Below are 25,087 nucleotides of genomic sequence, written 5' to 3' on the forward strand. Positions count from 1 at the left end.
AACACATATGCGAAGCAGCGCACTACTTACTCGAAAATATCGGAGGTGCTAGGCATCGTTTCCATTAGCCAATGCATCTCCAAGGCGCCAGTTCAAACTGGCTCAGAACAAGGCCACACGCCACGTCGAATATTTGCCAACAAGGACAGAATCATCCTTACTAAGGTTCCAGTAAGAAATAGTGCTTACTCGAATCTCCACGGGCAACAATCAGTACTAGTAATGCTGGAGCATGTACCATAGAGAATTAGGTATTATGATAACCACTGCTTGGATAATGCTGCTACATGCATACTGGCTCACTACGCCGAGCTACTTTGCACTTCCAGCATTATTCCACCCTCAAATAAGTTCAATGATCCAGGCTGAGTTCGGGGAAGGGACATCCTGGCTCCACCCGGGTAAAGCCCGAAGCCCCGAACTTTTAAAGAAAGAGGGGCTGACGGCCCGTGGATGGCAAAAGCTCTGTCGGAACCCTACTAAATACTGCACATCACTAGTTCTTCTTCAATATGGTTGCAGAATATGAATAATCATCGGCAGTACTACTGCCGACCTTGCTGCTGCATACATACTCGACAACACAGCGGCCCACAAACAACTTCGTCCTGGTCACACTGCTTTGATTTGCTTGATTTACAGAAGGGAACGGCAACGCACATGCACAGGCAACAATCAGAAGACTAGGAAACAAAATAAATAAAATATTCTTCTAGGGAAGGAATGGAAAGGAAGTGTGGGAATCCAGCCTTAATGTCCCACTTTCCTCATGCTGTGTTCCTTTGTCCCGGAGTACTTTTTTTCTTCTCTCAACGAAGTTGGTTCGCTCTGTTTGGGGAGAAAAAAAAACCAACAGCTCTCAACACATTCACTTCCTTTTCTCCGTTTACCAATTATTCGATGGGAACTTATTAGGAAGGTGGTTTTACCTCCGATTTGGTATTTCTTCTCAATTCCCAGAGCTCCGGTACGAAGGGGGCCGGGCAATATTGAACCATGGTTGCTTGCCACTTAGTGTACCACAAATCGGGGCCTCGGGAGCAATGCATCGTGGCTTTCTTACCAAGCAGACAGTGTCTCGAACCAGCCCACTCATTTCATCCTCAACGCATCCTCAAAGAATGATTATTGGGATTGTCGGGGCCTTGTTTGCCGGTACCTGGGCACTCCTTACATACATACCATGATCCGATGACCGGAGGGGGGGATAGTGGGTGAAACTGCAGAAGAAGAAAAGGACGCTTTCGCAGACAAAGGAGGGGTGGGGAAGGGAACACGCCAAAGCTGGTCATCAGCTGCAACCAGCCTAGAAGGTAAGTAGGTACTTTGCAGCTAACTAAAGTTGTTGTCAATTTTTTAATGATACATACCTGCCCGCCTTTGCTGCATCGCGCATGCGAGGAACAGCCACTAACTACCCTTACTGCACAGCTTGGCTGCATCCTCTTCAGGCTCTCGTTTGCCTGCTGAAAGAAAAAGAAATGAAAAATTGCTGATAAGACGCTACTGTATGGTCGTTGTATGACGATACAAGGTACATACGAAGGTAGTATAATATACTACTTACATACAACAAGGTGCGCCCCGGGCCTCTGCCGAACAGAAAGGCAGGATATGTATGCTTCGCAGTAGTGCCCGCGTGCATGCAGCGGCTGCCTTGTTGTGGTCAGGGCTCTATCCAACACACATCCCTGTGGCCAAACTGGCATCATTTGATTGGGGTAGCACGACTGGGAACTCCCTCCAACCTGGCTCCCAAACAAGCAAACATCTGCACCATCTCAATTCTTCACGATCTTGTTTCTATTATGACTCGTCATCAGCGGGAGCCTGCATCTTTCAGAGCTAATCGTTATGACAGACTAGCAGAAGGAAGAAAGAGAAAAAAAAACAAATAAATGCACAATCACGGGAAATAGAATAATAATAAAAATACTAAACTGACCAGCTCTCACACACCATACGCACGAGTCACCTGTCGGTTTACTACTATCTCCCTGGTTCAACCCTCGGCCCTTCTGATCAATGAGGGGTTGGCTACCTCTACTACCCATGGCCCCCAATACCCAGGATCCCTTGCATCCTCCAACCATACCTGGGGCATGTTTCGAACGGTACGGTCCAACCCGTCCGCAAGGGCTATCAGCAATAGATGCAGCTCAGATATGCAGCCTGAGACTTGACTTGGAGAGAATTGAACGGGATCAAGGCATCAGGCATATCGCGTGGACCACCCATCCCACCGTTTGTTACCCAGGTTCCCCTCGTTTCTCTCCCTCCCTCGCCTCGGGGTTGATTGCATGCGTGCATGCATGCATGAATGATCAAACGAAAACCCAAGAGGGATGGTACCTGAGGTTGCAAGGAACCAATAACATACACGTACATGGTTCCAGGCCCCATAATTCCAAGTTACCTCAGGCATGTTAGATACGTAGTAGAAATGGATGAGGGGGGTGGGCGGGCGCCCGGACCGGGACATGCGAGATACTCCCGCGCGCGGCGGATGTACCGTCCCATTGCCCCGAAAGGGGGTAAGGACCACCATGGATGGAAACTCTCTTTCTTCACTGCTTTGAAGAAAGAAAGAAATTAAAAAATTGCGATGTTCAACCAATGGCGAAATTTGCCCTGACCATTTAGAAATACGATTGGGTCACGGATCCTCGAAAATCCTGATGATGGTGGTATGGGGACGTTTTTAAGTGTGACCATCATCATCATCACCATATCACTAGGTATCGCCATATTAAAATGTTGCAACGCTACCTACTTACTACTCCCATGTTCATATGTAGTAGTACTACTAGCCTTAGTAGCTTAGTCTCCGTAGATACTCCGTAGATACTCCAGATTTAAATCTTGCGCGGAAAGGGATACCGTAGTATGTGTGCCTTCCTTGAAACCAAAACCACTGCCATGGATTCCCTTCTATCTATCTTGAACGAACCTGACACACAAAGAAAATAGATTCGCTGGGTATACGGTCCGAGGCGCGGGGTTAGTATCCATGATTCATCCATACCTGAAGTTCTTTCATATCAAGTATTTCTCTACAATACGATACGCAAACAAAAGAAGAGATTTGAATGCAAAATCATTATCCATAGAATAAAATAAAGTCGAATAAATTGAATATGAGGGGTTTGTGTGGATTGAGTTAGACTAGACTAGACTAAAAGAAAGAAAAGAGAAGAAGAAAAGAAGCCACACACAGAGGCAAACTTCCATAACAGAAAACCCCACTACGTACTACGTTAAATCGTTAATATTACCTGGTTACCCGAATGTAGTAGTCAAGTCAGACTACCTATACTACTTACTGAACTAACTACGTACTAAATAGACTACTACTCACCTACTCGATTTGCTCAGATTTGTACGTAAGCCATGGGGTAACGGTGTTTGGGGGCCAAAAAAAAAATAGTAGTAGAAATAATTTTCTGCTGTCTGGACGAATGATAAAAAGACACACAGGCTAGATCGCATACCATTTGTTCTGAAAGGAAGAGAAAAAAAAATAATTAAAAAGTGGAAAGTTGATCCAAGTGGAGAGAAAGGAGAGAGGAGAAAGTAAGAAAGAGAGGGCGAAAGAGAGAATCCATTACTCGACTAAAGAATGTCCCCGCAAAAAGCAGCTCGTTTTTACGAGTGGGAACGGAGGTGGGCACGGAGTGATGCAAGTCAGTCCCAAAGGTTAAGCGACAGCCGCGGCGCTATCCCATTGGCGTAGGAGAAGCCCTTGAGTTACCGACGCCTCGATTGTGGTTGGGTCCAGCAGGGAAAGGAGCGCTCCGAACCGTAGTCGCACGGCAGCTGATTGGCACACGGCGCGGGGACCATGCACCAAATCCCGGTGAATTTAGGTTCCCTTTTCTTCTCTTGTCGGTTCATGGTTCAGCGGTAACGCACTACTTAGTAGTACTTACTACCCAGTGGTTGGGTCGCTCGGAGGATGTTCGGTTCCGGCGATAAATACCTTGAGTTACCGTGCGGTGAGCGGCATGTGTACCGGGGCTCGAATTGCGCTGCTGATACGGAGGCGCTTTGCTCGCATTTCATTGGGTCGGCGGGGCCGCCAACTGTGTCCTTTCCATGGATCAGACCTTCTACTGGAGCTCATACGAAGGGGCATCGAAGGTCCCGGCCACATGGGATGATGGAGCAAAAATAATTAAAGTGGCGATGGGAAAGTTGTCCTCGCGCTTGTGAGAGAGATAGAGTGGGTTCGACATCCTCTCTCTCATTCTCTTGTCTCAAGGTGTGTGCCCACCTAACCACCCACCATCCTCCGTCCTGTGGAAAGAAGTGGAGGTCACTATACACGGGCGGAATGGCAGAGGGGATCCATTAGGCGGTGAGCCTGGTTACCGGGATTACCGTCACGTCTTGAACAGATTAGTGGCAAGCAGGGCGCTTCCACTTAGGCATGATTACAGACACTGTATCCGAGGGCTGGTAACAGTGGTGTGCGGCTCCAGTGGTCATAGTGGGTATGAACGCTCCGAGCACGACACTGTGCTGAGCTGAAAACAGATGAAAGACCTGACTGGCAAGCTGATACCAAACCTAAGAGGTTGCACCGACATGATAGGCTCGGTCCGCGCTTGCCCACCTGCCGCTTCAGGCATCTAATCGGTGGGTATTGTGGCGGTGTCGAGCACGACGATGAGATAAATTTTGAGTTAGGAAAGCCCGAAAAGAGGTTGCAGAATGCTTGTGCGTGTTCCTGTGCTTTGACAAATCAGGCTGACACTCACTCACTAGTTATCAAAATTGTGTGTGTGTGTGTGTCTCTGGATCAAGTCGCACGTATGATGTGTAAGACCATCCTTCCGCGTTGGCCCTGTGACAAAGGATGGCGCTTAGATACTTAGTATGAGCGAGCGGCGCCCCCTAGCATCAATTAGTTGATGAAGGGAAGGGCCGTGAGAGACACACTTATAGTGGGGAGTTCTAAGTTTCCCAGTGCTACAGCCTTGGGACGGCGCCAGACGGGCATGACCATGGCCCGATCGGTAGCGATTGAAAATAACTTGCATTAGCGTCACCCGGTTTAATTTCTGTCGAGCGGGAAACGGCCATGGGTATTTGGGGAGTGGTAGTTAGTTACGGGATGGATAGTAAGTAGTCAGCCACAACGTTTTTTATTTTTTTATTTTATTTTCTTCGGAGAGATAGCACCCGTGTCCCGGAGCCTGGGATTCGAGTATGTGTGTGTGTGTGTGTGTGTGTGTGTGTGTGTGTGTGTGTGGACTGTGGACTGTGGAAGTGCATGTTTGTGCGGGGTCTGGTGACATATCCAAGATTCAATGAAGTTATGAAAATGGGGCCGGCCGAGATCCTTGTTTTATGTCGCAATGGCCGAAATGTTCCTTTTTTTTCTTGAGGGGAAAGAGATTCCAACCCGGTGAATCTGACAGACAGGCAGACACGGATGCACCCACTGGGCACATGGGAGCGGCAAGGGAGCTAGTCTCTAGCCCTTCATGGGTAGGTGCTTAGTGGAAGTTAGAAGACGTGGCTGGCAACGACGATTCGCTGTGGAGGCAGAGTCATCACCGCTCTCATCCGTAACAAGTCCAAGCATCTGCAACCTAATCACACTGAGATAGCACGGCCAAGTGCGAACCCCTTTGTGTTCCCACCCTCCATCATCTGTTGAGTCCATCATTGATTGATTATCTCTCACGTAGGAGGTCGGGGATTGGGTGCAATAGTCGTCAACGTAGACGGAGGGAACAGTAGCATGACATCAGTCGACGGTATCGTGTGACAGCAGTAACTTCCGTTTTGGGGGAGTGCTGAAAAGAACAACATTCCCATTTGAACAATGTTTCTTTTATCATTGGCAATTCTTTTCTATATTTTTTTCTTCTTACTTTGTTTTTTTATTATTATTATTATTTTTATTATTTCTATCTTATTTTGTCTTTGGTGGTCGTCATCACTCTCATCGTGTCATAGTAGTGAACCTTTAATCTATTTCACTCCCGTAACTTGTCCACTTAGCCTGTATTTTGTGGCTGCAAGCCGTTAGGTTATTAGCTAGTACTTTCTGAGGGTACACCCTCCTTCGACTCCGACATGTGTCGATACGAAAATCATTTTATCCAGTAATTGAACATGAGCCATTATGGAGTAAAAAAAAAAAAAAAAAAAAAAAAAAAAACGAAACCGTAAAATAATAGAAGAAGTAATTTGACCCTCGAGCGCACAATAATTCTCAATTTGACCAGAACAAGGCGTCAGCAGAACAAGATTGTCGGAATTGCACGGTCGCAAACGGAGCCGAGGATTGGTGCTGTGACCCGGATGCAGAGGCGCTTGTGTCAGGGCGTTGGGCAACCGGCCCCCCTATCATCGTCGCCCTGCTAGTCATTCTCCTGGTCATGTCCACGACGGGCCGCCCCGACTCCCGCCGATCTTATGCAGGAAGTGTAGTGTGTGAGAGCGAAAGTGTGTGTGTCTCTGTGGGAGTGTCTGAGAGTTGCGAGGACCATGCTATCCAAGTCATCATCCTCTTTCCTCATCCGGAATCCACCACATATGACGGTCACTACTGAATGAAGATGAAAAGATAATTAATGTCAGCAAAACTGTCTCATCTCTGTCAATGCGCTTGGTCGGGCCAAATGAATGACACTCGAGCCCTTCCTTCCATTTCCTGCTTCGTAACACCCTCCAGCCTCAATGGCCCCCTCGCACCTTCCAATCCCTAAGCTCCCCTCCTCTCCTTGTTCCCCTTCAGTCTCCCCTCCTTCACCTTCTAGATCCACACTCCGTCGCTGTTTATCTCGGTCAACTACTATCAGTGACTTGCAGGATCCGATGCGTTTGGTTTTCGCGGCCTTGACCTACAGCGAAGAAAATCATCATCCATTGCTTCTTGAACAGGATAGATAAGAGCTCGCATCTTGCACACGCCCCAATGGCTGGAGGAAGCCCAGGTAAGGTGCTCCCACATCAGCACACCGTACAAGGTCCATGCACCTCGCTCATATCATGTAAGTAGATTAAGGATGCTGCAACAAGCCAGAAAAATTGCGCTTTCCCGCTTGCTGTTCCACATGTTGAACTGTCAGAGCCCAGCCCAGTCCAGCCAGCCAGCCAGCCTCACTTTTTCGCCCATACAACACACATAATATGTGCTTCCTCCTAAGGGCCCAAATAAATGGAGATGGTTTTTGGCTTGGGGGCCTGAGTGTGGTGGTATCTTTTGCTTTGGTACCATACAAGCGGGAACGGAAATGAAAACAGAAACCGAAACCAAACCGGCGGCCGGAAACGCGGTAATACTATAACCGGTAATAACGCGGCGTTACGACGGTCGCAATTGAGGGCGCGCCATTATTCCGTTTCCTCATTAGCTCATTGCCTTCCCTTTTTGGTGCGTTGCCCTTTTCTCTCCTTCGTCCATTAGTCTCCCTTGCCACGTTTTTTTCGACCCTCAGCGGCCCCGTGCATTGGCGTCCGCGTCTTTCCGTTGCCGCCAGAACCCACCATCACCTGCGTGGTGGGCTTTTCTTTCCTGGTTGTCGTTGTCTCCGGTATCTCCAGGATCCTTCTCCACCGTGACCAACGCCGATTCTTCTTGGCCGTCAGCAAAGTCCATGGTTCTATGGTGGCTGGTGATCTTTGGGCGCAGGGGTTCGAGGAAGTACTTCCGCGGCCCAACTTGGGGCATCCAGTCATCATGCGTCATCATCGTGATGATGCTTGGATGTTTGTCCACCGTGAGAGGCAACATTGAGAATTCAGGAGACTGGCACTAAGCACCTGTGAGGTGCTACTGCAGGAGGCACTAGGAACCAAGGTACTAGTCCTACGTAGGTGAGTAAGGTACCTTACTCCTCTTCAAGTCTCCTAGGGCATAAGCACGGAAGCTCTGGGGCAATTGGCCAGGCCGGAGAGCCGCGTTTGTCGGTAGGAAGGCGGTCTGGAATCCTTCCACTTGGGAACTAACTAATCATCGTTTGGACCTGAACAGTATTAGTTTACCGCCGGCAACGGGAAGAGCAAGACGGTAAGCTCGCCATGCTAGCTGGGATCATCGATCAGCCCGCATACGGCTACGATCATGTGATAACAAGGGGGCCTATGAGCAGGCGCCCTGGGTCAGCCCATTACAATATCCTCGCCCGTTTTGGGGCTGGCGTGGATGTCGGAAACTGTCGGTAATGCATCCATGGCGGGATGTCAGAGCGACTGGCCTAGGGTGATGGTTCAGTGGATTGGCCCTAAAGGAAGAAGGGGGCAGAGAACCAGGTTCACCTCCTGGGCCTGTCTGTGCTCGCTCGGGTAGAAAGTGTGTGTGGGCAAGTGTGAGCGATCTTCCTCACATTATGACGTGGCGAAACGAGGAGACAAACAACTCCAGATGGCCCTGCCAGGCTGCCCTGCCCTTCCTCCCAGCCGGAACTCGATCCAAGGGGAGAGATCTGGGCTTCAGCGCCACGAAGTCGTACCAGAATCTCCCCTTCTGTGCCTTACATTCTCAGTTCTGAATTATTTCGGTTCGGGTCGGTTCGAATCGCGCATCTGACCCCCTGCACATGGGAACATCTTGTGATAAAGAGCCCGGCAATCCAAGTGTGACAACCTGTACGAGGACTCTGGGTGGTACACTTACACTCCCCGTCCAGGCGTTTCGTCGCGTGACGATGGGATGGGAGGTTAGGCTCGGAAAGAAGAGTTTGGTGACGATGCCTGATCTGGTAGGGATGGCTTGTAACCACTCTACTCGCTAACGCGCCTTTCTCTACCCTCTTGGGCCCTAAACCGTCAGGGTGGCAAAACCGAAGCAGATGCACACAGGCCACACAACCCTCGAGATCCCCGCTCGCAGAAATAAACGATCAGGTTCCCCTACATACTACTTCAGTTTCTAGTGCTCACAGCCACGGGCGACGCGGGCAATTTTCACTTCATACTATCCTAACTTAAATCTAGTGTCCCACCGCGTTGCTAGCTGGACAAAAAAACGCGACGGGGAATATACTGAACATATAATACTAACCGATAGTCAGCTGGTGCTGGAATTGCTCAATCCTTCATCCATAGTCCTGCTTGCCGGATCGACTGGAAGGATACTTGGGGACAGCCCTCTGGGGGGTGGGCTCTCGTAACCAGCAACCAAGGATCTACGGCAAAGCACCCGACGACACATCACATTGCTGATTTTTGCTCCTAGTAACTTAATCTCCGGGCGCGGTCATCAGCCGCAGTCAACCAACCATGATTAACAGCAGGAGTGTACCCTCTACCTTCGGCCGGTTGTATGCAAGGGTGGAACAATGGCAGGCGGTACTCCTTGTTTCCACCATCTTCTTCCCTCGTCTTTCATCCTAAAGGAGGGGGGTAGGATTGCATCGAAGCAGACCCAAGTTCACGTCGTATGAATAGGAGCCCAGCGACACCAGCAGCGCGCTATCTAGATTAGGATGTAAATCTTCGAAAAAAGCAAACATGCGTCTAGGCCGTCAAGCTCGCTGCACGATTTTTAGGGAAACCAAAGTACGAAGTATATTTCCTCTTTGTTAATGACATGGTCCTATTCCCTACCAACCACTCCTACAACCTTCTTGAACGGTTTCTACAAACCGAAACTCATTGCCGTGTCTAGTATTTCTACCAGTGACAGGAAAGGATAGTACACAGCCAGCCAACCAGTCAGCCAACCCAGAGTAACCAACTACAGCGACATCGTGTTCAGGAAACGAGTTCCGTATCTGAATCAATAAGAGCAAAGCTTTGCCAGTCGACTACTAGTATTACTCTTCAGCTCGAATTGGGGACCCGTATTATTGAGTTGCGCCATCGACTCTTTGTTTGGCTCCAATTACCGAAACCGGTATGACGTTTATTATTCCATTCCCGCGTACTCGAATTTGAGGAGTATTTTATTGTACTTATTTTCAATTCAGGTATGTGTCTTTCTTTCTTTGTTTCTTTCTTTCCTTCTCGTCACCCTCTTCCTCTGTGTGCCTAACTAGCTTAAGATAGAGAGAGGAGTTGGGGGTGGTGGGACTTGGTGTACACCTCTGTGCCCGAGGAGGATGGAGAGGGGAGAGGAGAGGGGCTGCAATCACGGTAATGCCGAAAAAGTTGGGAATATCTAGTCTCGATTGGAGAAATGAAGAGGGGAAATAGAGGCTCCACAGGTAATTAGAAGCAATTACACTTAAGCATATCGAGAGATATCGCGGATCCAGTGCTAAGCGTAGCCGAACGAAGATATCGGCCATACAAAAAGAGTTTTGAGCACGGATATCGCGCATAATCTAGATGGGTCCCACGGCGCACACAATGAAGGCTCAGGTTCCGCGTCTCTTTTCCACCCTGGCGCGCTTCCTCCACTGCGAATTCTGTCACCGCTTCTCAAGGGAATTTCAGCTCCTACGGTAGCGAAGATGGGGGATGAGAAAGGGGGACGAATCAAGGAGAAGGTGATAGAGCTCCATTGAGGGGGAAATGGGTGATGATCGCCTATCAAGGCCAGAAAGGGAAGTTGGGTGAAGCGATGGGCACTGGGTAAACGATGGGATGCGCGCCTATTGAGCGGAATGCCCCGCTGGTAGTTTGGACGATGGGTCGAATCATGGCCGATCGTCGACAAGCACAAGGTTTCATGGCTTGCAGGCGAGACAACTTTGTAGTGCCCGGGAGAAGAATTTCGCAGGGCGCAATGGAATTGCAAGTGCTGATTCGGAGGCCTTTTTCTCGGGGTGGGTTGTCTCTCCATCTATTCTTGTGCGGCACACACACTCACACCCCCTTTCCACTTTTTCTCTTCTGGGTCCCTCAGGGCTTACAGCTGTCCGGACCGCAGAGGATATGCTTCCGACGTAGCATTGGCTAGACCGGGGAATGACAACCTGGGGAGAGGGGCTGTACAAATTCCCTCCCCACTCAGGTCTTACAAGACCGTGGAGTGAAACAAGGAATTGTGCATTAGCCATTTGGGCACTGATGCAGAGTGCGGATGTTTGCTTCAATGGGACGAGGGGAAGCAGTGACCTGTAAGAGTCAAGTCATGGACGAATTCGCACTCGTGCAGAAGTGGATAACCTGCTGCTGCTGATAGATGGCCAACGTCGTGGAGCTAACGGCACGTCCGACGGCCCGGCTGCGGCGCGCGGACAGCAGGCCATAACATGCACGTCAGTAGTATCATCCTGAAGGCCTGAATCTCAAAAGTCCCGCGCAGTCCTGGGGGTCATTGGCATGATGGCCATCGTCATTGGGGGATGAGAACTGGCGGTAAGGGAATCCCGGAACTAGGTGCTCGAGTATGCCAGGTCCTTAGCGCAGTAAGGAACGAATGTCGTACCGATTTTACAGGATAACCGGTCAAAGGGAAGCAAATGTGGTAGCATCCTGATCCTCTCATGGACCCGGTCGAGAGCCAGAAAGACTGTAGAACAAAGGTACACCACGCAACCGTCCGTAACGGGAAGGTTATTCCCATCCACAGGACAGGTGAAGGAGAGACAACATGGGTGGAGATGGCCATGGCAATGAGACAACATTACTCACCTACGGATCCAGAATCTACACACCAGACCGACGAGTACTCACGGTCCTGGAATTCCTTATCAGGGTATACGATCCCCAACCATGAGTCACTCATCCCATCTCTTCGGAGGCTGAACTGTTTTCTGCACTGGATCGGCTTGACGATGCTATTGGAGTACGTGACCTGTCGATATTTCTTGAGGTCAGTTACGAGGTTCCCACAACACGACAGAGGCTTTTGTCGCGGCACTTGACCATCCTCTGAGTACAACTGGTTGAGGGTGGGTAACATTGCGCCCGAAGACACACCGCTGGGAGGCTAGGTAGGGAAAGGGAAAGAGGAGGGGCAAGGGGCACAGTGGAAATGGCCTTGTAATGATTGATACGGCAACTAAAATCCAATAGACGCAGGCGCGGGCAGGCGGGGGGAAAAAGGCTAAACGGCGAGGGAACAATGGGTGGTATGGCTTACGAAGGGTTCCATGATCCCAGTCAGAGCTGTCAACCTCTCTTGTGCATATTGGTACCAAACTCTCCCCTCTTCATCTGCGTGAGACGCGTCGATGGTGAAACAACGAAGAGGAGCAGCTGGATATTCTCATTATCGATTTGGTAGCCCTAGGCAGACAAGAAGCTCTCCCAGTATCGTAATTGGACGAAGCGGAGACCCGCCGGGACGGCGGCAGATGCTGAACCATGGAAACAAAAGAGACGGTGCAGAAAACTCTTCGAGACCAAAGCACTTTGGTGGGACGGCGCAGGCAATTTCCGTGTCAGAACCAAGAACTGGACAACACCTTGGGACGTCGAGACTAAAAGGAATGAATCTAGTGATCCACCGACGCTCTTGGGCGGACTCAGCCAGCAAGTGCAAGAATCAATCCACCCAGCGTGGCCCCAGGGTGCAAAGCCGGAGCGCAGACACGGTTCGGGTAGGCCCAGTCGGAGGGTCCCGTTCGCGGCTGCGCTTACACCTCCTCCAACCCAGAACACACGGCAGACCTGCCATCACAGGCAGCCAGGAGGTCGTGAACTGCATCCCCAATCTGGCGTGTTCCCCTTTCATGGGGCCAGGGGCTATCGACCCTAGATGCGGCGCTTTTCGTCGAGATGGCCCTGGTCTTTTTCCTTGCAGTCTTTGACGCCGAACGGTGTCGTTTTCCCTGATGTGGGAGAGTGTGACACCTCGGAAGTGGCCGTCAGAGCTAGCAAACATTCCCCCTGTGAGATGCTTCACCATCTGGCACCAGTTTGCCATCTTCCACTTTGTCATCCTCGTTCTGTCTTCTTTGGGAGATGATGGTATTAATATACCTGGGATAATGATGACGTCCATGTTCCCAATCAGATGAGACGTATTAGCAATAACACTGATGGACCAGGAATCTCCCTAGGTGTCACTGGGGACCGACCCAGGTACAAGCCTTCGTTGAGCGCGGTGGACCGAAATAAAAATGCAGGAAGATCACATTGCAATCACTGTCATGGCCTTTCGACGTCTGCCGGATAGAGGTAACATGGAGACGCGAGGGAGGGCCAGATATCCTAGGCCTTCGCTTGGGTGCGCTCTGCTCAATGTGCTTGCAGAAGTCCTCCGCAACTGACCTCTTTCATCATTCAGCATCGTGCTGAGGTTCTAGCAACGTAAAAGTTTCCTCAGGATTGCTTTCAGTCGTTCAAGTTCAAGCTCATTTGCCTCGAAGCTAAAGCTTTTCAGCCTCATGCCTCCAGATTTCGGGCTCTAACCACATCGAATCCTTGTTAGCTGCTATTGTTCATTACAAGGCGTCTTGATCAGAGGCTACCACGGTTTCAGCTGAATAACCCACCGAAGTCCGTCGAAGAATAGCGCCGAATTTCGAGTTTAGCACATGGGGAAGCGATAAACAGCAAGGGAAGAAGCTCAAATTGATTGGGTCAAGTGGTCTTGAATGTTGCGATTGGAGTGGAAGATCTTCTTGGCTGCTAGACGAGACAAGGAAGACGCATGGGTCGAGAGTGACTGCGACCGTGGCGTATGCGTTCTTTCGTCTCTGCTAACTCGTCGAGAAAGCAAGTTCTCAGGCTGGTATGAAACGTAGTAAGTAGGGGCATCCCCTCTTTCCCTGCGCAAAATCTAATGGGCTTGACTGACACCAGTCTCAGCATAGTGCAGCATATGCTCATAGCCCAGTGGCGGCGAACTGGATCTACTCGGAATTTATGGTTAGCTTGACTAGCCTCGCATAGTATCATCGCACAGAAAGTCAAAGTGGTAATGTTAGAAATACACATTCTATCATACCTAATCCGGCGTGTGATCCATGCTGAACCTTATGTCTCTGCGTATGCCAAGTGTTTAGAGCAAGGCGCATCGATTATGGCTTTCTCCGCAGTCAATATCTCGAGCGACTGCCTTTCATCTTCACTTACCATATCTCTCCAGGTGTCTTTGAATTCGGGCTGTCCTTCAGTGAGCATATCAGTGAGCTTCTCAAACACTTCCAAAATATATGAGTGGTAGCCCGTTTTTTTTTTTGCCCTGCAATCAGCTCAAATAAATCTCAGTCTGAAGTGTAACGACTTCATCCGCACACGTTGGTTTTGATGATACCTCTAAAACGCCCCCATCAAGTCTCAGCGAATTCTTGCAGAAAGAACTGAATTTGTATTGCAGGGAGGGTATTGTCCTGGTAGGCCACTGCTTCTGGACTGGTAACTTTAGGCTTGACAATGAATACCCCCTTGCCAAGGGCTCAGCAATTTGTGAGATTCTCCCCCCATAAGCGATGAACTTATGAGAGGAGGTGGCAGTGTCAGGTTCGACGACACCCAATTTTTCCCGCCTCTGACCCGTTCAACAAGGTAAATTGGCTCTGCTTCCTTATGACTATTTTTATACTTCTTTTCAGTGCGCTCCCGGGGGACTTAAACACTTAAAACTTGTGTTTTGGAGTCGCTGCGCTCGATAACCTTGGTCTTCCACCAGAGGATGCGGGGAATGACGTGTCTGGGTTGTTGTGGCTAGCGGAATACGGTACAGAGACCTGCAAAGGCTCGGGCTTTCGTTCACCGGGAGATTGTTGTTTGAAGATATTTGCTTTTTAAAGCGGTATTTGGGTAGCTCTCTTAGGGGTGGTGTCATCGTACTTTTGTTCCTTCGAACCATTTCTGGAGGATTCGGACAATCTGGTAGACGCGCGCCTTTTTGGCGCCGGACACTGGAGCTGCTGCCGAAGCGGGAACGGCCCGAGACGATCGACTAGGCATGAATAGGACTTGCGCACTTTTTGGTTTGGTAGTTCGTACAAATCTTGTAAGTTGCGCGCAGGGAGGATTATCGGCGGGTAACACTAGCTACTAAGGTACGCCTTGATGCAAGATCGGATGAATTAGAAGAGAGATCGAGGAAATCAATGACGAATATAAGCTGCTCGGATGCTATTAGACGAATTCATTGACCCTGGTCCGGGTACGGGTGTACTCCGTAGCTAGCGACAGATTGACTTTCAGGCGGTTCGACGCGGACAAAGGGACCGGGAACTGAGACCAGAAGGCTGGTAACTTCTGGGGCACTTTTCGCGTGGGAAAAGCGCGGGTGACTTTCTTTGCTTCCCGCACCGCTAAACTTAGTGCGTTCTCTCGGGAATTCGACGTCGGGTTCGAGAAGGATTTTGCAGGTCCACCAGGGTGACGAGCAGTATCAATCAACCAACCAACAAGGACAAATACTTTGGTGTAGCCCTGATTCGAAGTGAGTCGCTGGGATTAGAACTTCCTATTGATCCACTTGATCATCAGCGTTACTCTTCATCATTCGGAGGGTGGGAGATAGTGGGGGGTTTTCGACAAGCGAAACGACCCCTCTAGCGGCCCTTGGATCTCTAGCTTGCCTATAGTAGTTTACTCCAGCGCTCGTTGCATGCGTCTGTTCGAAGAAGTCCTAGAAAATCAAGGACTCAATAGTGAAGGAGCACACGACAGCCCTCTCCATGGAGTCCTCATTGACAATCATGATCCCTGAGGTTTTTGAATCTCGCAAGCGCAAGATTCTCGCAGACCTGTCCATCCCGGACGCAGAGTATACTGATCTGTCGCCGAAGGGCTCTGTGGATGAAGGTATTCGCATCCTCATCAATGATATTAATACCCTACCAGGGTTGGTGACCACTAGCAGCTGTGCGGGAAGGATCAGTGTATTCCTGGAGGGGCGAAAGAAGCAACAGCAGCAGCAGCAGCAGCAAGCGGTGTCAGACGAGCAGCAGCAACAGCAGAGGCAGTTCGTACCTTCCGGGGGCAAAGGAGCAGGAAAGTGGTTATATGTGTCTCATGAGCCCTTGCAAAAATATGGGAAGGTGCGAGAAAAAGAGCAAGAGCGCCAGCCACTGCATGAGTTGTTTGGGATGATGCCTGGGGATGGCAGGCCACCCGGTTTAAACAAGGATGGTCAAGCCCCGCGTCTCGTGCGCTTCTCTTTTGAGCCTATGGTACGTCCTTCCCTTCCCCTCTTTGGCACCCTGTTGGTCCCTACCACGCTTGCGTTCTGCCATGATTCTTGCCATGTCCGGGTTTGTAGTGTCAGCCTTATCAGTCAACCCCCGGTTTGCCCTGTAAGCTATGGAGGCTTGCGTTCCATACAAAATAGCACGTACCTTATTCGTCAATGCTCATTTACTGACAAACTCTTCCAACAGATCCTCCATATTATGACAGCCACATTACACCATGCTCACCCCGTGCTATCTGCCGCTTCAACCTCCGGCTTTCGTGAGAGTGGACTGCAGAGTCTACGTTGCTTAGAGGCGAATGACGTTGAGGGCCCAAGCCCCATCGTCGCTGTGCGCTCTGCCGGTCTCTCATTGGAGTCTGTCATCGGGTATTGTGAAGAAACTGATGATGATAATGATGATAATGGAGAACCCATTATCCGCAGTCTGGTCACGGAAGAGTTTCTCGAGATGCTGGTTGCTATCTCGAATGAAAGATTCGCTGTGAACTCTGAACGTAAAGAGAGATTTCGCGCGAATTTGTTAGATCTGTGTTCGACGGACCACACAAAAGCGAAAGGAAAGTCTAAGCCCCCTGGTTGGGAGGATCCGGAGAAGCGAAGGGAGAGGATGAGGGCAGAAGGACTGAAGAGGAAGCAGCTGGCGCAAAATCAGAGGAAGGAAGTTGACGCGGATTTGGATCTGTCGGGAGCAAGTCTGGACTAATTAGAGCTCCCGATTCGGATTTTTATTTGGCTATTTAAATCGAATACAACAGGAATGTGTTCGAAAACATTATGCAAAGAAATGAGAAGAAAGGCATCAGTTTCAGTTTCACGTTAGTAGCTCAATGAAAGAAACGAAATTCGTCAACACCTGGCCGTATATGAAATTGTTTCGACGGAAGAAAGGGACTTCGAAAAGCAAAGCAAACAGCAGAGTAAGGAGAGCAAAATGGCCCCAATGGGATGCAAGCCCATTGTGATCCCAGTTCACATCGCACTAAATCGCTAAACCCAACCATTTCCATAAACCAAAGTACTCCGTTAAGTCATGATCATATCTTCGTTCCTCATCAATACATGACGGTTCCTCTTCTGGTTCTGGGCCGCAACACCAAGGTATGAAAATACAACTAATATCCGCAGATCCTGAACTCTGTCCAGAAGGCAATTCAGGTAAGACAGTACCTATTCAGAAACGCTCAGCACAGCATATCCCCGGTATTCTTACTCCTGCCACGGTGGACCTCACTGGTTCAAATCTTTGAGACAGTTGGGCGATGAATGGGTGATGCGGTGACTAGGAGCTCGGAATTTCTTCGGAGGGCTAAAGAATACCTTCTGACCCCAAATGCCTTCGGTATCAAGCAGGGCGCTGCCGCTGCCGCTGTTCCAGCATTCGCTGGCACGACGCGATGAGGCCTGCAAAACGCTGACCCGGGACACATTCTCGTTTCGGGGCACACTTTTATCAGTGATTGGAGAGGTGGGGGAAACACTGCTTGAGGTGCTAGCCATTGAAAGTGGTCTGTGGATTGTTCCCATGGAGCCGCTCTGAAGAAGGCAGTTGAGCACATTGGTCTCACGATTAACGGCGTCAATCCAAAGTGTATTCTTAGCGACATCGGTTGGCCACTCGAACCAAATGCGACCGAAGGGTGATATGAGAGTGGTATTGTCAGCAGGGAAATTGTTCGGAAACTCGCGACAGGCGCCTTCGAATCTACCGTTTGCGATCACACTGGCATACAACTGCTGCAACTATCAGTGAAAGGAAATAATGGGCGAAGAATGCATGACTAGATGGCACGCCAAGAAGAGTATTGACAAAATAATATAGTTCTGAAGAGATACATACCGCGCAGGTGTCATAGTCAAAGCCAGGCAGGTAGACCAGAGTATCGAAGGGGAACCACTTGCTCATGTCTCCCAACTTGAGAATCTCGCTTTTCTCGCCGGCGTGAATGCAAAGAGTATATTTCTGGCGCTCATTGAATGCGGGGCAATTTAGACCGGCGTAGAGGAGCTCGCGGAGCAGACGTTGGTCAAGCCCAACCGTCTTGGACTTTTCCATCCGTGACACCAGAGAACGTATGTGACGGTTTGTCAACTCGAATAGCTGATTACGGTCGTGCACGGTGTACATGTCGGTTGCATACCAAGGAAACTATGCCCTGTCAGAATACTATCACCTTCATCGGAATCAAATCCTACCTTATAGAGCGTGCTTATGGTAGATTCGTAAGTACGCTGGGGACACTTGGCACCGAATGGAGACTAAGAAGTTGTTAGACATCTCTGCTTTGAAACGAAGTCGGCTGAAGGGCTTACACGTTGAGGCATTTCAGCGTGACGAATGGCGCCGATGATCTCTTCACTGGTAAAAAAGCCAGTAAAGCCGGTGGAATATCTGTCATTATTCTCCACGGCTTTAGGCGTACCATTTTCCCAGCTTATGCACTTTGCACGTGGAAACAAATCTTTCAGCAGGTCCTCTTGGTTGCTGATCTCAACTTCAACGTGCCTATTGCCGAGTCGAGGCGCACGTCCACATTCATAGATGCGGTTGATTCGGTTCGCCGTCTCTTCAGCGTCTTCAGTCGAAGCAAACTCCACAAAACAATCCATCGTCTTAGCAGTGGGACGCTCCATGATTATGTGGACTGCGTGGCCCGCAACAAGCCGCGCCTGTCTGCCAACAAACTGGAAGATCTCCTGCTTGGTGATGGAGTAGGGGATCTGACCCAAGTTTAGTAGACTTCGCTGAAGAACGAGTCAGTCAGTTACTTACGTTCGAAATCTTGATGACACCCCAGGTAGGGGCTTCCATGTAGCGGACCAAGCTCCCGTATGGCACCTCGTTTGACGGAGCAGCTCTGCTAATAGGGTTGTAATAGCTTGCAAGATTCACGTAGGGTCCAGGCTTATTGTTGCTGATTTTCATCACAGGGATACTAGAAGAGGTCAAGAGAGTGGAGGACGCTCCTGGTTGTTCAAGCCGACCTGGTTGGACAGGAACCGGGGTGAGGCGATTGGTAGCAAAGGGAATACAGACGGTATCATCAGATGGGTTTGGGGCGCAGCCTAGGAAAGGGTCGTAATACACATTTCTGGAAGCGACAGGACTGTACTGTGGCTCTTGAGGCCTGGAAAGATTGATGGGGATCCTACCAAAGGGAGGCATATTGAGCTTGTGAGAAAGGTGGTCTTGTCTGGAAAACGCCATATTCGAGGCTGTATGGCAGTAGAGAAAGTAAAAACGTGAGGTGAGGATGAAGATGAGCGAGGAAGAGGGAGTAGGTGAGAAAAATGCGAAGCAAGTGAGCAAAGAGAAAGGTTAAGTAAACAACCTCAGCGAGAGAAGGTTGTGAGATGATTTGAGAAGAAGATCCTTGGGGGGAGGAGGGGTCTTTATTTGTTACCCTACACGCGCTGCCACATCTGCTAATTCACTGGTCCCTTTGTATGTGAGGACTGTTACTCACTTGAGGTGTTACTCAAGTATCATCTGATGGACAGTGTGCAGGTAATGGGGAAGGTATCTGAATGGCATCCATGAACGACAGCGATGTGATGACCGAGTGAAAGCCATGTGCTCGGCGGGTCTGGTTAATAGAAGAAACACATGTCCCTGATAAGATTCCCCGGGACCTGTCGAGTGTACAAGGTGATGCGGATCCTCTGTTCAATGTTTAGATGGAGAGGCAAGAACAAGGTAACTTGCTTTTCATGCTGTCATTCTCGTTTGCATTTGCCGCCTTTACTACTTTGTTGGTGTGTAAATGGACCACACCGTGCACCGAGAGAGAACAAACAACGGGTCGACCCGGTTGAAGCTCAGAAGATGAATCTCCCCCATCTAAATATGATCATTTGCACTGTCATGGCAATCAGAGGGATCTAGGAAGGTAATTTATGCCGAGACCTACGGCAGCCCTGTTCAGACCTTAGTCGTACACAACACAGAGTGTTCGGTTCTATGCAGCCTGGATTTCCCTGTAATGGATGAATTGGTCGCTACAAATTTGATTTCGAGATATAATATGGACGAGTGCAGGAAGGAACATGCATCAAACTTCTGTACAAGATATGTTCCTGAGAGGAAGGGAAGATCAAGGTCATGTGCCAACCATGAAGCTGGGGTGATCTAATCGAACTGTAATCCTATCAGTCAGGTTCAACTAAAGTAACCAGTGCGACTTACCGGTGTCAGGAACGACTCGGCAACGAAACGGGCACGGGCATTCAACTAGAGGAAATGTTGGTCAGAAGCCTCCATCAATCAGAGACACAAGGGGACATACGAAGAGCTTCATTTCCGAGATTTCCTTGTCCACTTCCTCCATGCTATCAGACGAAGAAGTCGTTAGCCTCTCATTTATCGAACGACATATAGGCAAAGCAGATGAAACATACAATTGAATGATAAAGTCCACCAGTTTGTGTTTCAGCATCTGTTCGGTATGGAAGTTCGTAATAAGGAATGAGATATCATAACCCTTCACTGGCTTTCTCCGTAGAATGAAGAAGGATTCCGCGCGCTGCGTCAGGAACCTAGTGAACTTGTGGACCAAGATATGTTCGATCTCATCTGCCTGCTTGATTCGGATGCTGACACGGACACTGTTCACGCTGGGCTCGATAAGGACCCTCTCGTTCTCATTCCGGGAGATTGTAAGGGGGTTGAGAAGTAATTCGGGAGAAGTTGCGGCTTCGATTTCGGGAACATTGCTGTCCGGATACCTGAATTAGCCTCGTCTGACCCAAAAGGGTGAGGGGGTGGGAATCGGCCCAACGTACTGTCTTTCGGAGGTTTGAGAAGCGAAGTTCGATATCGCGAGTGCTGCCGTTAGTGAGGATCGAACAGCCAACAGGTATGGACGCAATGATTGAGACTGGTCCTGTCAGCTTGGTTTGTAAATCGAACCCCTGGACAAGGTTGATAATCACCATAATGGGGGTTGTGACGTATAGGCGGCGCCCCGGAGTGCTGAGTAGAAGGTCGCTGGCGAGCTTGATGAGAAGACAATTGTCAAAAATGCAAGTAAGGCACAGTTAGCAAGCAGAGGATCCGCGATTAAATTGTCAGAACCTCCCAATGAGTTTCAAAGCCTTAACTACCAGAGCGGGCGTCACCTAAGTACCTGAATAGCTGCGTCAGGAGCAACGTCCCGCCGCCCGGCAGCGATGTAGCCTGTAGTACGGCGGACGATAGCGGCCAACCGGTAAATGGCATCGGGGGTCCAGTATTTTGCCGGCAGAATCAGTTAACGCGCCCAGGTCACTCTACATAGCCAGTGTAGAGATAGTCTATTAGATCTGGATTGATTGAGTTTATTTGTCCTTTATTCATACATGACTGGGGATATAGAATCATTGAGAACAGTCACTAATTACATCCGACGGTCAATTAAAACACCAGGTTCTGCGCGCCTTGTGACCTTGCCGGGTTACCACAGGTAGTGGTTAGTGGGGAGAGAGGGGTGAGCTCCTGCTAAGCAACAAAGCGGTGAAGTCTCGAAGGAGTATAGTTGCATAATGGTTGCTATAGTTCGCCGTAGTACGGCCGTCGTTTGCCCCACGCTTTCTCCGGCGATGACTGACGCAGTCGTTGTTTACGCAACTGCATCCTACCGCCAGACCTCAGAGGAGGTATCAATCGCATCCAAAATAGACCCTTGAATCAAGTCACAATGGCTTCTATACCTGGTAAGTATCTTCATGGCTATGTGCTCTATTCCAAACCATCTCGTTACTTCTCCGCTGATCCCATGACGCAGTTGTTGTAAAGCACCAGGGCAAACGCTACGAGGTGGAGCTCGACCCTTCCCTGAACGGCGAAACGCTCAAATACCAGCTATTTTCTCTCACTGGCGTCGAACCCGAGCGGCAGAAGATCCTAGTCAAGGGTGGCCAGCTCAAAGATGACACACCATTGTCCTCCCTCAACGCCAAACCCGGCCAAACGTTCATGATGATGGGCACTCCGTCGGGCGGTCAAGGTGCTGGGGACTTGGGTAGACCAAAGGAAGTCGTCAAGTTTTTGGAGGACATGACTGAAGCTGAAGCTGCCAGAGCGGAGGGTGCAACGCCTGCAGGTCTGCAGAACCTTGGAAATACTTGCTACCTGAATTCAACGCTACAGACACTGCGGAGCGTTCCCGAACTTCAGGATGCGCTGCTCAAGTACCGACCTTCTGGCGGCTCTTCTGGAGGCTCTAGCCTTTCGAACCTCAGTAGTCTCGGTCTTGGCGGCTTGGGTGCTTCCATGGATCTCACGTCCTCTTTGCGAGACCTCTTCAAGCAAATGTCGGAGACGCAAGAAGGTTTCCCGCCGCTCATGTTCCTCAATGCTCTGCGAAATGCTTTCCCCCAATTTGCTCAAAGGGACCGCAATGGACATGGCTATGCCCAACAGGATGCCGAAGAGGCCTGGTCACAAATCGTGAGTCAGTTGCGTAACAAGCTGGTCGTGAAGGAGGGTGAAGGTGACTCTGCCGCTGAGGTTTCGTTCGTGGACAAGTACATGGCTGGAGGGTTTGAATCCACCACCGAGTGCGACGAGGAGGCCGCAAAGGAGGCTGGCGAAGTAGCTACTAACAGCTCCGACGTTTTCTACAAGCTTGATTGTCATATCGGTAAAGAGACCAACCATTTGCATGACGGTATTATGGCAGGTCTCGAAGAGAAGATTGAAAAGCGCTCCTCTATTCTCGACCGCGATGCCGTATATACCAAGCGTTCACGCATTGCACGCTTGCCCAAGTACCTGACGGTTCATTTCGTTCGGTTCTTCTGGAAGCGCGAAACACAGAAGAAAGCCAAGATTATGCGAAAGGTCACATTCCCCGCTGAACTTGATGCGGTGGATTTCTGCACAGAAGAACTGAAGAAACAGCTCATTCCCGTGAGAGACAAGGTCCGTGAGATTCGGAAGGAAGAGGTGGATGTCGAGCGTGCCCGCAAGCGTCAAAAGCTCGCTCACCGGAGAGAGGAGGAAGAAAAGAAAGAGGCCGAATCTGGTTCAAGCATGGAGCCGATGCAGAAGAAAAAAGCTGCTGAAGAGCGCAAGGGAGAACCTAAGGCTGCGGAGAAAGACGGAGATGAAGCCATGACCGATGTGTTCAAGTCCGATGCAGATTACGAAGCTGAAAAGACCGCCTCAATTCTTGCCGCCAAGAAAGAATTGTCTGAGCTCATTGATCCGAGTCTTGCCTCAGACAGTGGTGTGAACAAGACGGGTCTTTACGAACTACGTGGTGTGATCACCCACCAAGGTGCAAGTGCGGACAGCGGACATTACACTGCGTACGTGAAAAAGCAGCCCAGCGGCGATGGCGCAAGCACCGAAGACAAGTGGTGGTGGTTCAATGATGAGAAGGTTACCGAAGTGGAAGGGGAGAAGATTGAGACTCTTGCTGGTGGTGGTAAGTCCCTGACACAATTGTTACTTGATTTTGAATAGCGGACGGACGTCTAACCTTCATATCCAGGTGAATCCCATTCCGCACTTATTCTCCTCTACCGGGCGGTTGAGGTGCCGACGACAAATTAAGCAGGGCCCTCACTTTATCTCACGAGTATCAGGCTAGAAACGGTATGCATAGATAATGAGCTTATGGCTGAATGTTAGGAACATGTGTTTCTGCTAAACAAAGTACTGCAAAGATGGTTTTGAGTCAATTAGTAAAATAACCTGCCTTGTAGCTAGCACTAGCTGTAGATTGTATCCAGACAACAGCGTATCTTCCAATCACGTGATAATGCAGCAAGAGCCGAGGGATCCCCTATCTTATCTAATCACTGGTTGCTTCGTCGAGCTCTGGGAAAATGCTGCGTCGTTGATGAAATCTGCGATGTGAGCATCATGTTTTCCACGCGCAGAGTCCTACAGTCGCAATTACGCCTCCTCCGGAACAAACCGCTGTTACCATGTCGATACACACTACGTCCCTCGAGGAACACCAGCACCGCCGCCCATGAACCGATACCTCAACCGTCGCGGTGGCCGCGACGCCTGGCGTACATTGCGATTTTCGGTAGCCTTGGGATTGCTGCCGGAAAGTGGATGGATAGGAAGCTCGCACCACCGCCATTGCCCGATACAGAGGAAGATCGCGAAAGACTAGAAGAAATCCGTTACATCTACGAACACGGGCTGCCCATCGTGAAGGAACTTCGAGAAAACCCCGACTATATAGAGGCTGATGTATACGGCAATTATTCGGAGGAAGATAAATTACAGAGGCTGAGTTCGGGTCCTTTACGAGGCAGCCGAGGGCTAGCATTCCAGGTCAGTTCTCGCCTTGTAGTGCATGCCGATGCCTCTACGAACTTTTGTGAAACCTGGCACATGGCTGACGAAGTGGTCACATAGAGAATATTCTACAATGATAAGGAGAAGGAGGCCATCAATGTCGCATATGTCGGACCGGGATTAGAAGGATGGCCGACGGTTGTTCATGGAGGTGCTCTGGGGACCGTGATCGATGAGCATCTAGCCCGAGTCGCAATCAGACATCTTCCACAACGCACTGGTGTCACGGCCAACCTGCAGCTCAAATACCGTGCGCCGGTGTACTCGGGTAACTTCTACACCTTCCATGCTACTCTGGACGAGGAACGGAGCACAGAACGCAAGGCATGGGTGAAGGGAGAAGTACGCGACCCCATGGGACGGTTGTGTATCGAGGCTTCCGCCCTCTTTGTAGTCCCCAAGTCCTATAAGCTTCAAGAGGTTGGAGAACGCTATTGACCAGGCTGCGCCAGGATCTAGAGGTGCTATAGGTCTGGACGGGCCTTTGAATTCATGCAGCCGTATCCTGCCTAGCCAGGGTCGTGCAAGGGACGACTATTCCTGGCTGGACTTTGTTAGCATTCTCGCCACATTGGGAGACTGTTATTGGCGAGGCCCTCCTGAGAACTTAATTCTTCATCCAGGATAATGGATCCAAATTTTCATCCTCGTGTACATACACCCCTTCTGATTCATTGCGCCTCTTTTCTGCACGGACATTTAATAGACATTTTACTTATAGATTCTATGCACCGGTAACCTAGAAAAGGTTGAGAAAATAGAGTTTCTTTGAAGACCGGGGAGAC

At 49.8% G+C, this 25,087-nt stretch overlaps 8 protein-coding genes across 8 annotated transcripts; 4 read left to right on the forward strand and 4 right to left on the reverse strand.

Moving 5' to 3' along the window:
* Nucleotides 1–1,059: 1,059 nt before the first annotated feature.
* BO87DRAFT_62397 (uncharacterized protein) lies at nucleotides 1,060–1,576 on the reverse strand. The gene has a single exon (XM_025629432.1). It carries the CDS (start codon nucleotides 1,440–1,442, stop codon nucleotides 1,104–1,106), a length of 339 nt encoding a protein of 112 aa, XP_025479551.1. The 5' UTR covers nucleotides 1,443–1,576; the 3' UTR covers nucleotides 1,060–1,103.
* A 5,823-nt stretch (nucleotides 1,577–7,399) lies between these two features.
* Nucleotides 7,400–8,093, reverse strand: BO87DRAFT_376878 (uncharacterized protein). Its single transcript, XM_025623415.1, has 2 exons — nucleotides 7,991–8,093; nucleotides 7,400–7,833 (listed from the first exon to the last, which is right to left on the reverse strand). Exon 2 carries the CDS (start codon nucleotides 7,613–7,615, stop codon nucleotides 7,451–7,453), a length of 165 nt encoding a protein of 54 aa, XP_025479552.1. The 5' UTR covers nucleotides 7,616–7,833; nucleotides 7,991–8,093; the 3' UTR covers nucleotides 7,400–7,450.
* A 3,833-nt stretch (nucleotides 8,094–11,926) lies between these two features.
* Nucleotides 11,927–13,040, forward strand: BO87DRAFT_62468 (uncharacterized protein). The gene has a single exon (XM_025629433.1). The coding sequence runs from the start codon at nucleotides 12,081–12,083 to the stop codon at nucleotides 12,657–12,659; it is 579 nt and encodes a 192-aa protein (XP_025479553.1). The 5' UTR covers nucleotides 11,927–12,080; the 3' UTR covers nucleotides 12,660–13,040.
* Nucleotides 13,041–15,509: 2,469 nt separating this feature from the next.
* On the forward strand, nucleotides 15,510–16,709 carry BO87DRAFT_308963 (tRNA wybutosine-synthesizing 3 family protein; the record flags this gene model as incomplete). The annotated part of the gene is made up of 2 exons (XM_025619449.1): nucleotides 15,510–15,983; nucleotides 16,191–16,709. 2 exons carry the CDS (start codon nucleotides 15,510–15,512, stop codon nucleotides 16,707–16,709), a joined length of 993 nt encoding a protein of 330 aa, XP_025479554.1.
* Nucleotides 16,710–17,233: 524 nt separating this feature from the next.
* BO87DRAFT_459367 (uncharacterized protein) lies at nucleotides 17,234–19,169 on the reverse strand (the record flags this gene model as incomplete). The annotated part of the gene is made up of 5 exons (XM_025628957.1): nucleotides 17,234–17,737; nucleotides 17,844–18,152; nucleotides 18,200–18,262; nucleotides 18,317–18,724; nucleotides 18,777–19,169. The coding sequence occupies 5 exons, from the start codon at nucleotides 19,167–19,169 to the stop codon at nucleotides 17,234–17,236; spliced, it is 1,677 nt and encodes a 558-aa protein (XP_025479555.1).
* A 686-nt stretch (nucleotides 19,170–19,855) lies between these two features.
* On the reverse strand, nucleotides 19,856–21,153 carry BO87DRAFT_359582 (actin-related protein 2/3 complex subunit 4 family protein). The gene is made up of 6 exons (XM_025621519.1): nucleotides 20,936–21,153; nucleotides 20,786–20,880; nucleotides 20,402–20,716; nucleotides 20,290–20,332; nucleotides 20,190–20,234; nucleotides 19,856–20,141 (listed from the first exon to the last, which is right to left on the reverse strand). Exons 1-6 carry the CDS (start codon nucleotides 20,936–20,938, stop codon nucleotides 20,133–20,135), a joined length of 510 nt encoding a protein of 169 aa, XP_025479556.1. The 5' UTR covers nucleotides 20,939–21,153; the 3' UTR covers nucleotides 19,856–20,132.
* Nucleotides 21,154–21,678: 525 nt separating this feature from the next.
* Nucleotides 21,679–23,540, forward strand: BO87DRAFT_426342 (ubiquitin-specific protease UBP6; the record flags this gene model as incomplete). The annotated part of the gene is made up of 3 exons (XM_025627358.1): nucleotides 21,679–21,694; nucleotides 21,766–23,412; nucleotides 23,479–23,540. The coding sequence occupies 3 exons, from the start codon at nucleotides 21,679–21,681 to the stop codon at nucleotides 23,538–23,540; spliced, it is 1,725 nt and encodes a 574-aa protein (XP_025479557.1).
* A 271-nt stretch (nucleotides 23,541–23,811) lies between these two features.
* Nucleotides 23,812–24,999, forward strand: BO87DRAFT_335283 (PaaI family thioesterase). The gene is made up of 2 exons (XM_025620488.1): nucleotides 23,812–24,278; nucleotides 24,363–24,999. Exons 1-2 carry the CDS (start codon nucleotides 23,853–23,855, stop codon nucleotides 24,738–24,740), a joined length of 804 nt encoding a protein of 267 aa, XP_025479558.1. The 5' UTR covers nucleotides 23,812–23,852; the 3' UTR covers nucleotides 24,741–24,999.
* The last annotated feature ends 88 nt before the right edge of the window (nucleotides 25,000–25,087 follow it).

This window comes from Aspergillus neoniger (genome assembly GCF_003184625.1).
Source record: "Aspergillus neoniger CBS 115656 unplaced genomic scaffold BO87scaffold_17, whole genome shotgun sequence".
Taxonomy (NCBI): Eukaryota; Fungi; Ascomycota; class Eurotiomycetes; order Eurotiales; family Aspergillaceae; genus Aspergillus; species Aspergillus neoniger.

Bases quoted from the DNA above. Each gene is read 5' to 3' on its own strand.
- BO87DRAFT_62397 (XM_025629432.1), bottom strand. From the start codon at position 1,442: ATGCAGCCAAGCTGTGCAGTAAGGGTAGTTAGTGGCTGTTCCTCGCAT.
- BO87DRAFT_376878 (XM_025623415.1), bottom strand. From the start codon at position 7,615: ATGGACTTTGCTGACGGCCAAGAAGAATCGGCGTTGGTCACGGTGGAG.
- BO87DRAFT_62468 (XM_025629433.1), top strand. From the start codon at position 12,081: ATGGTGAAACAACGAAGAGGAGCAGCTGGATATTCTCATTATCGATTT.
- BO87DRAFT_359582 (XM_025621519.1), bottom strand. The intron at 20,717-20,785 runs GTACGTTGGGCC...GTATCCGGACAG, and splicing joins TCTCAAACCTCCGAAAGACA to CAATGTTCCCGAAATCGAAG. The intron at 20,333-20,401 runs GTATGTTTCATC...TTCGTCTGATAG, and splicing joins GTGGACTTTATCATTCAATT to CATGGAGGAAGTGGACAAGG.
- BO87DRAFT_335283 (XM_025620488.1), top strand. From the start codon at position 23,853: ATGTTTTCCACGCGCAGAGTCCTACAGTCGCAATTACGCCTCCTCCGG. The intron at 24,279-24,362 runs GTCAGTTCTCGC...GTGGTCACATAG, and splicing joins GCCGAGGGCTAGCATTCCAG to AGAATATTCTACAATGATAA.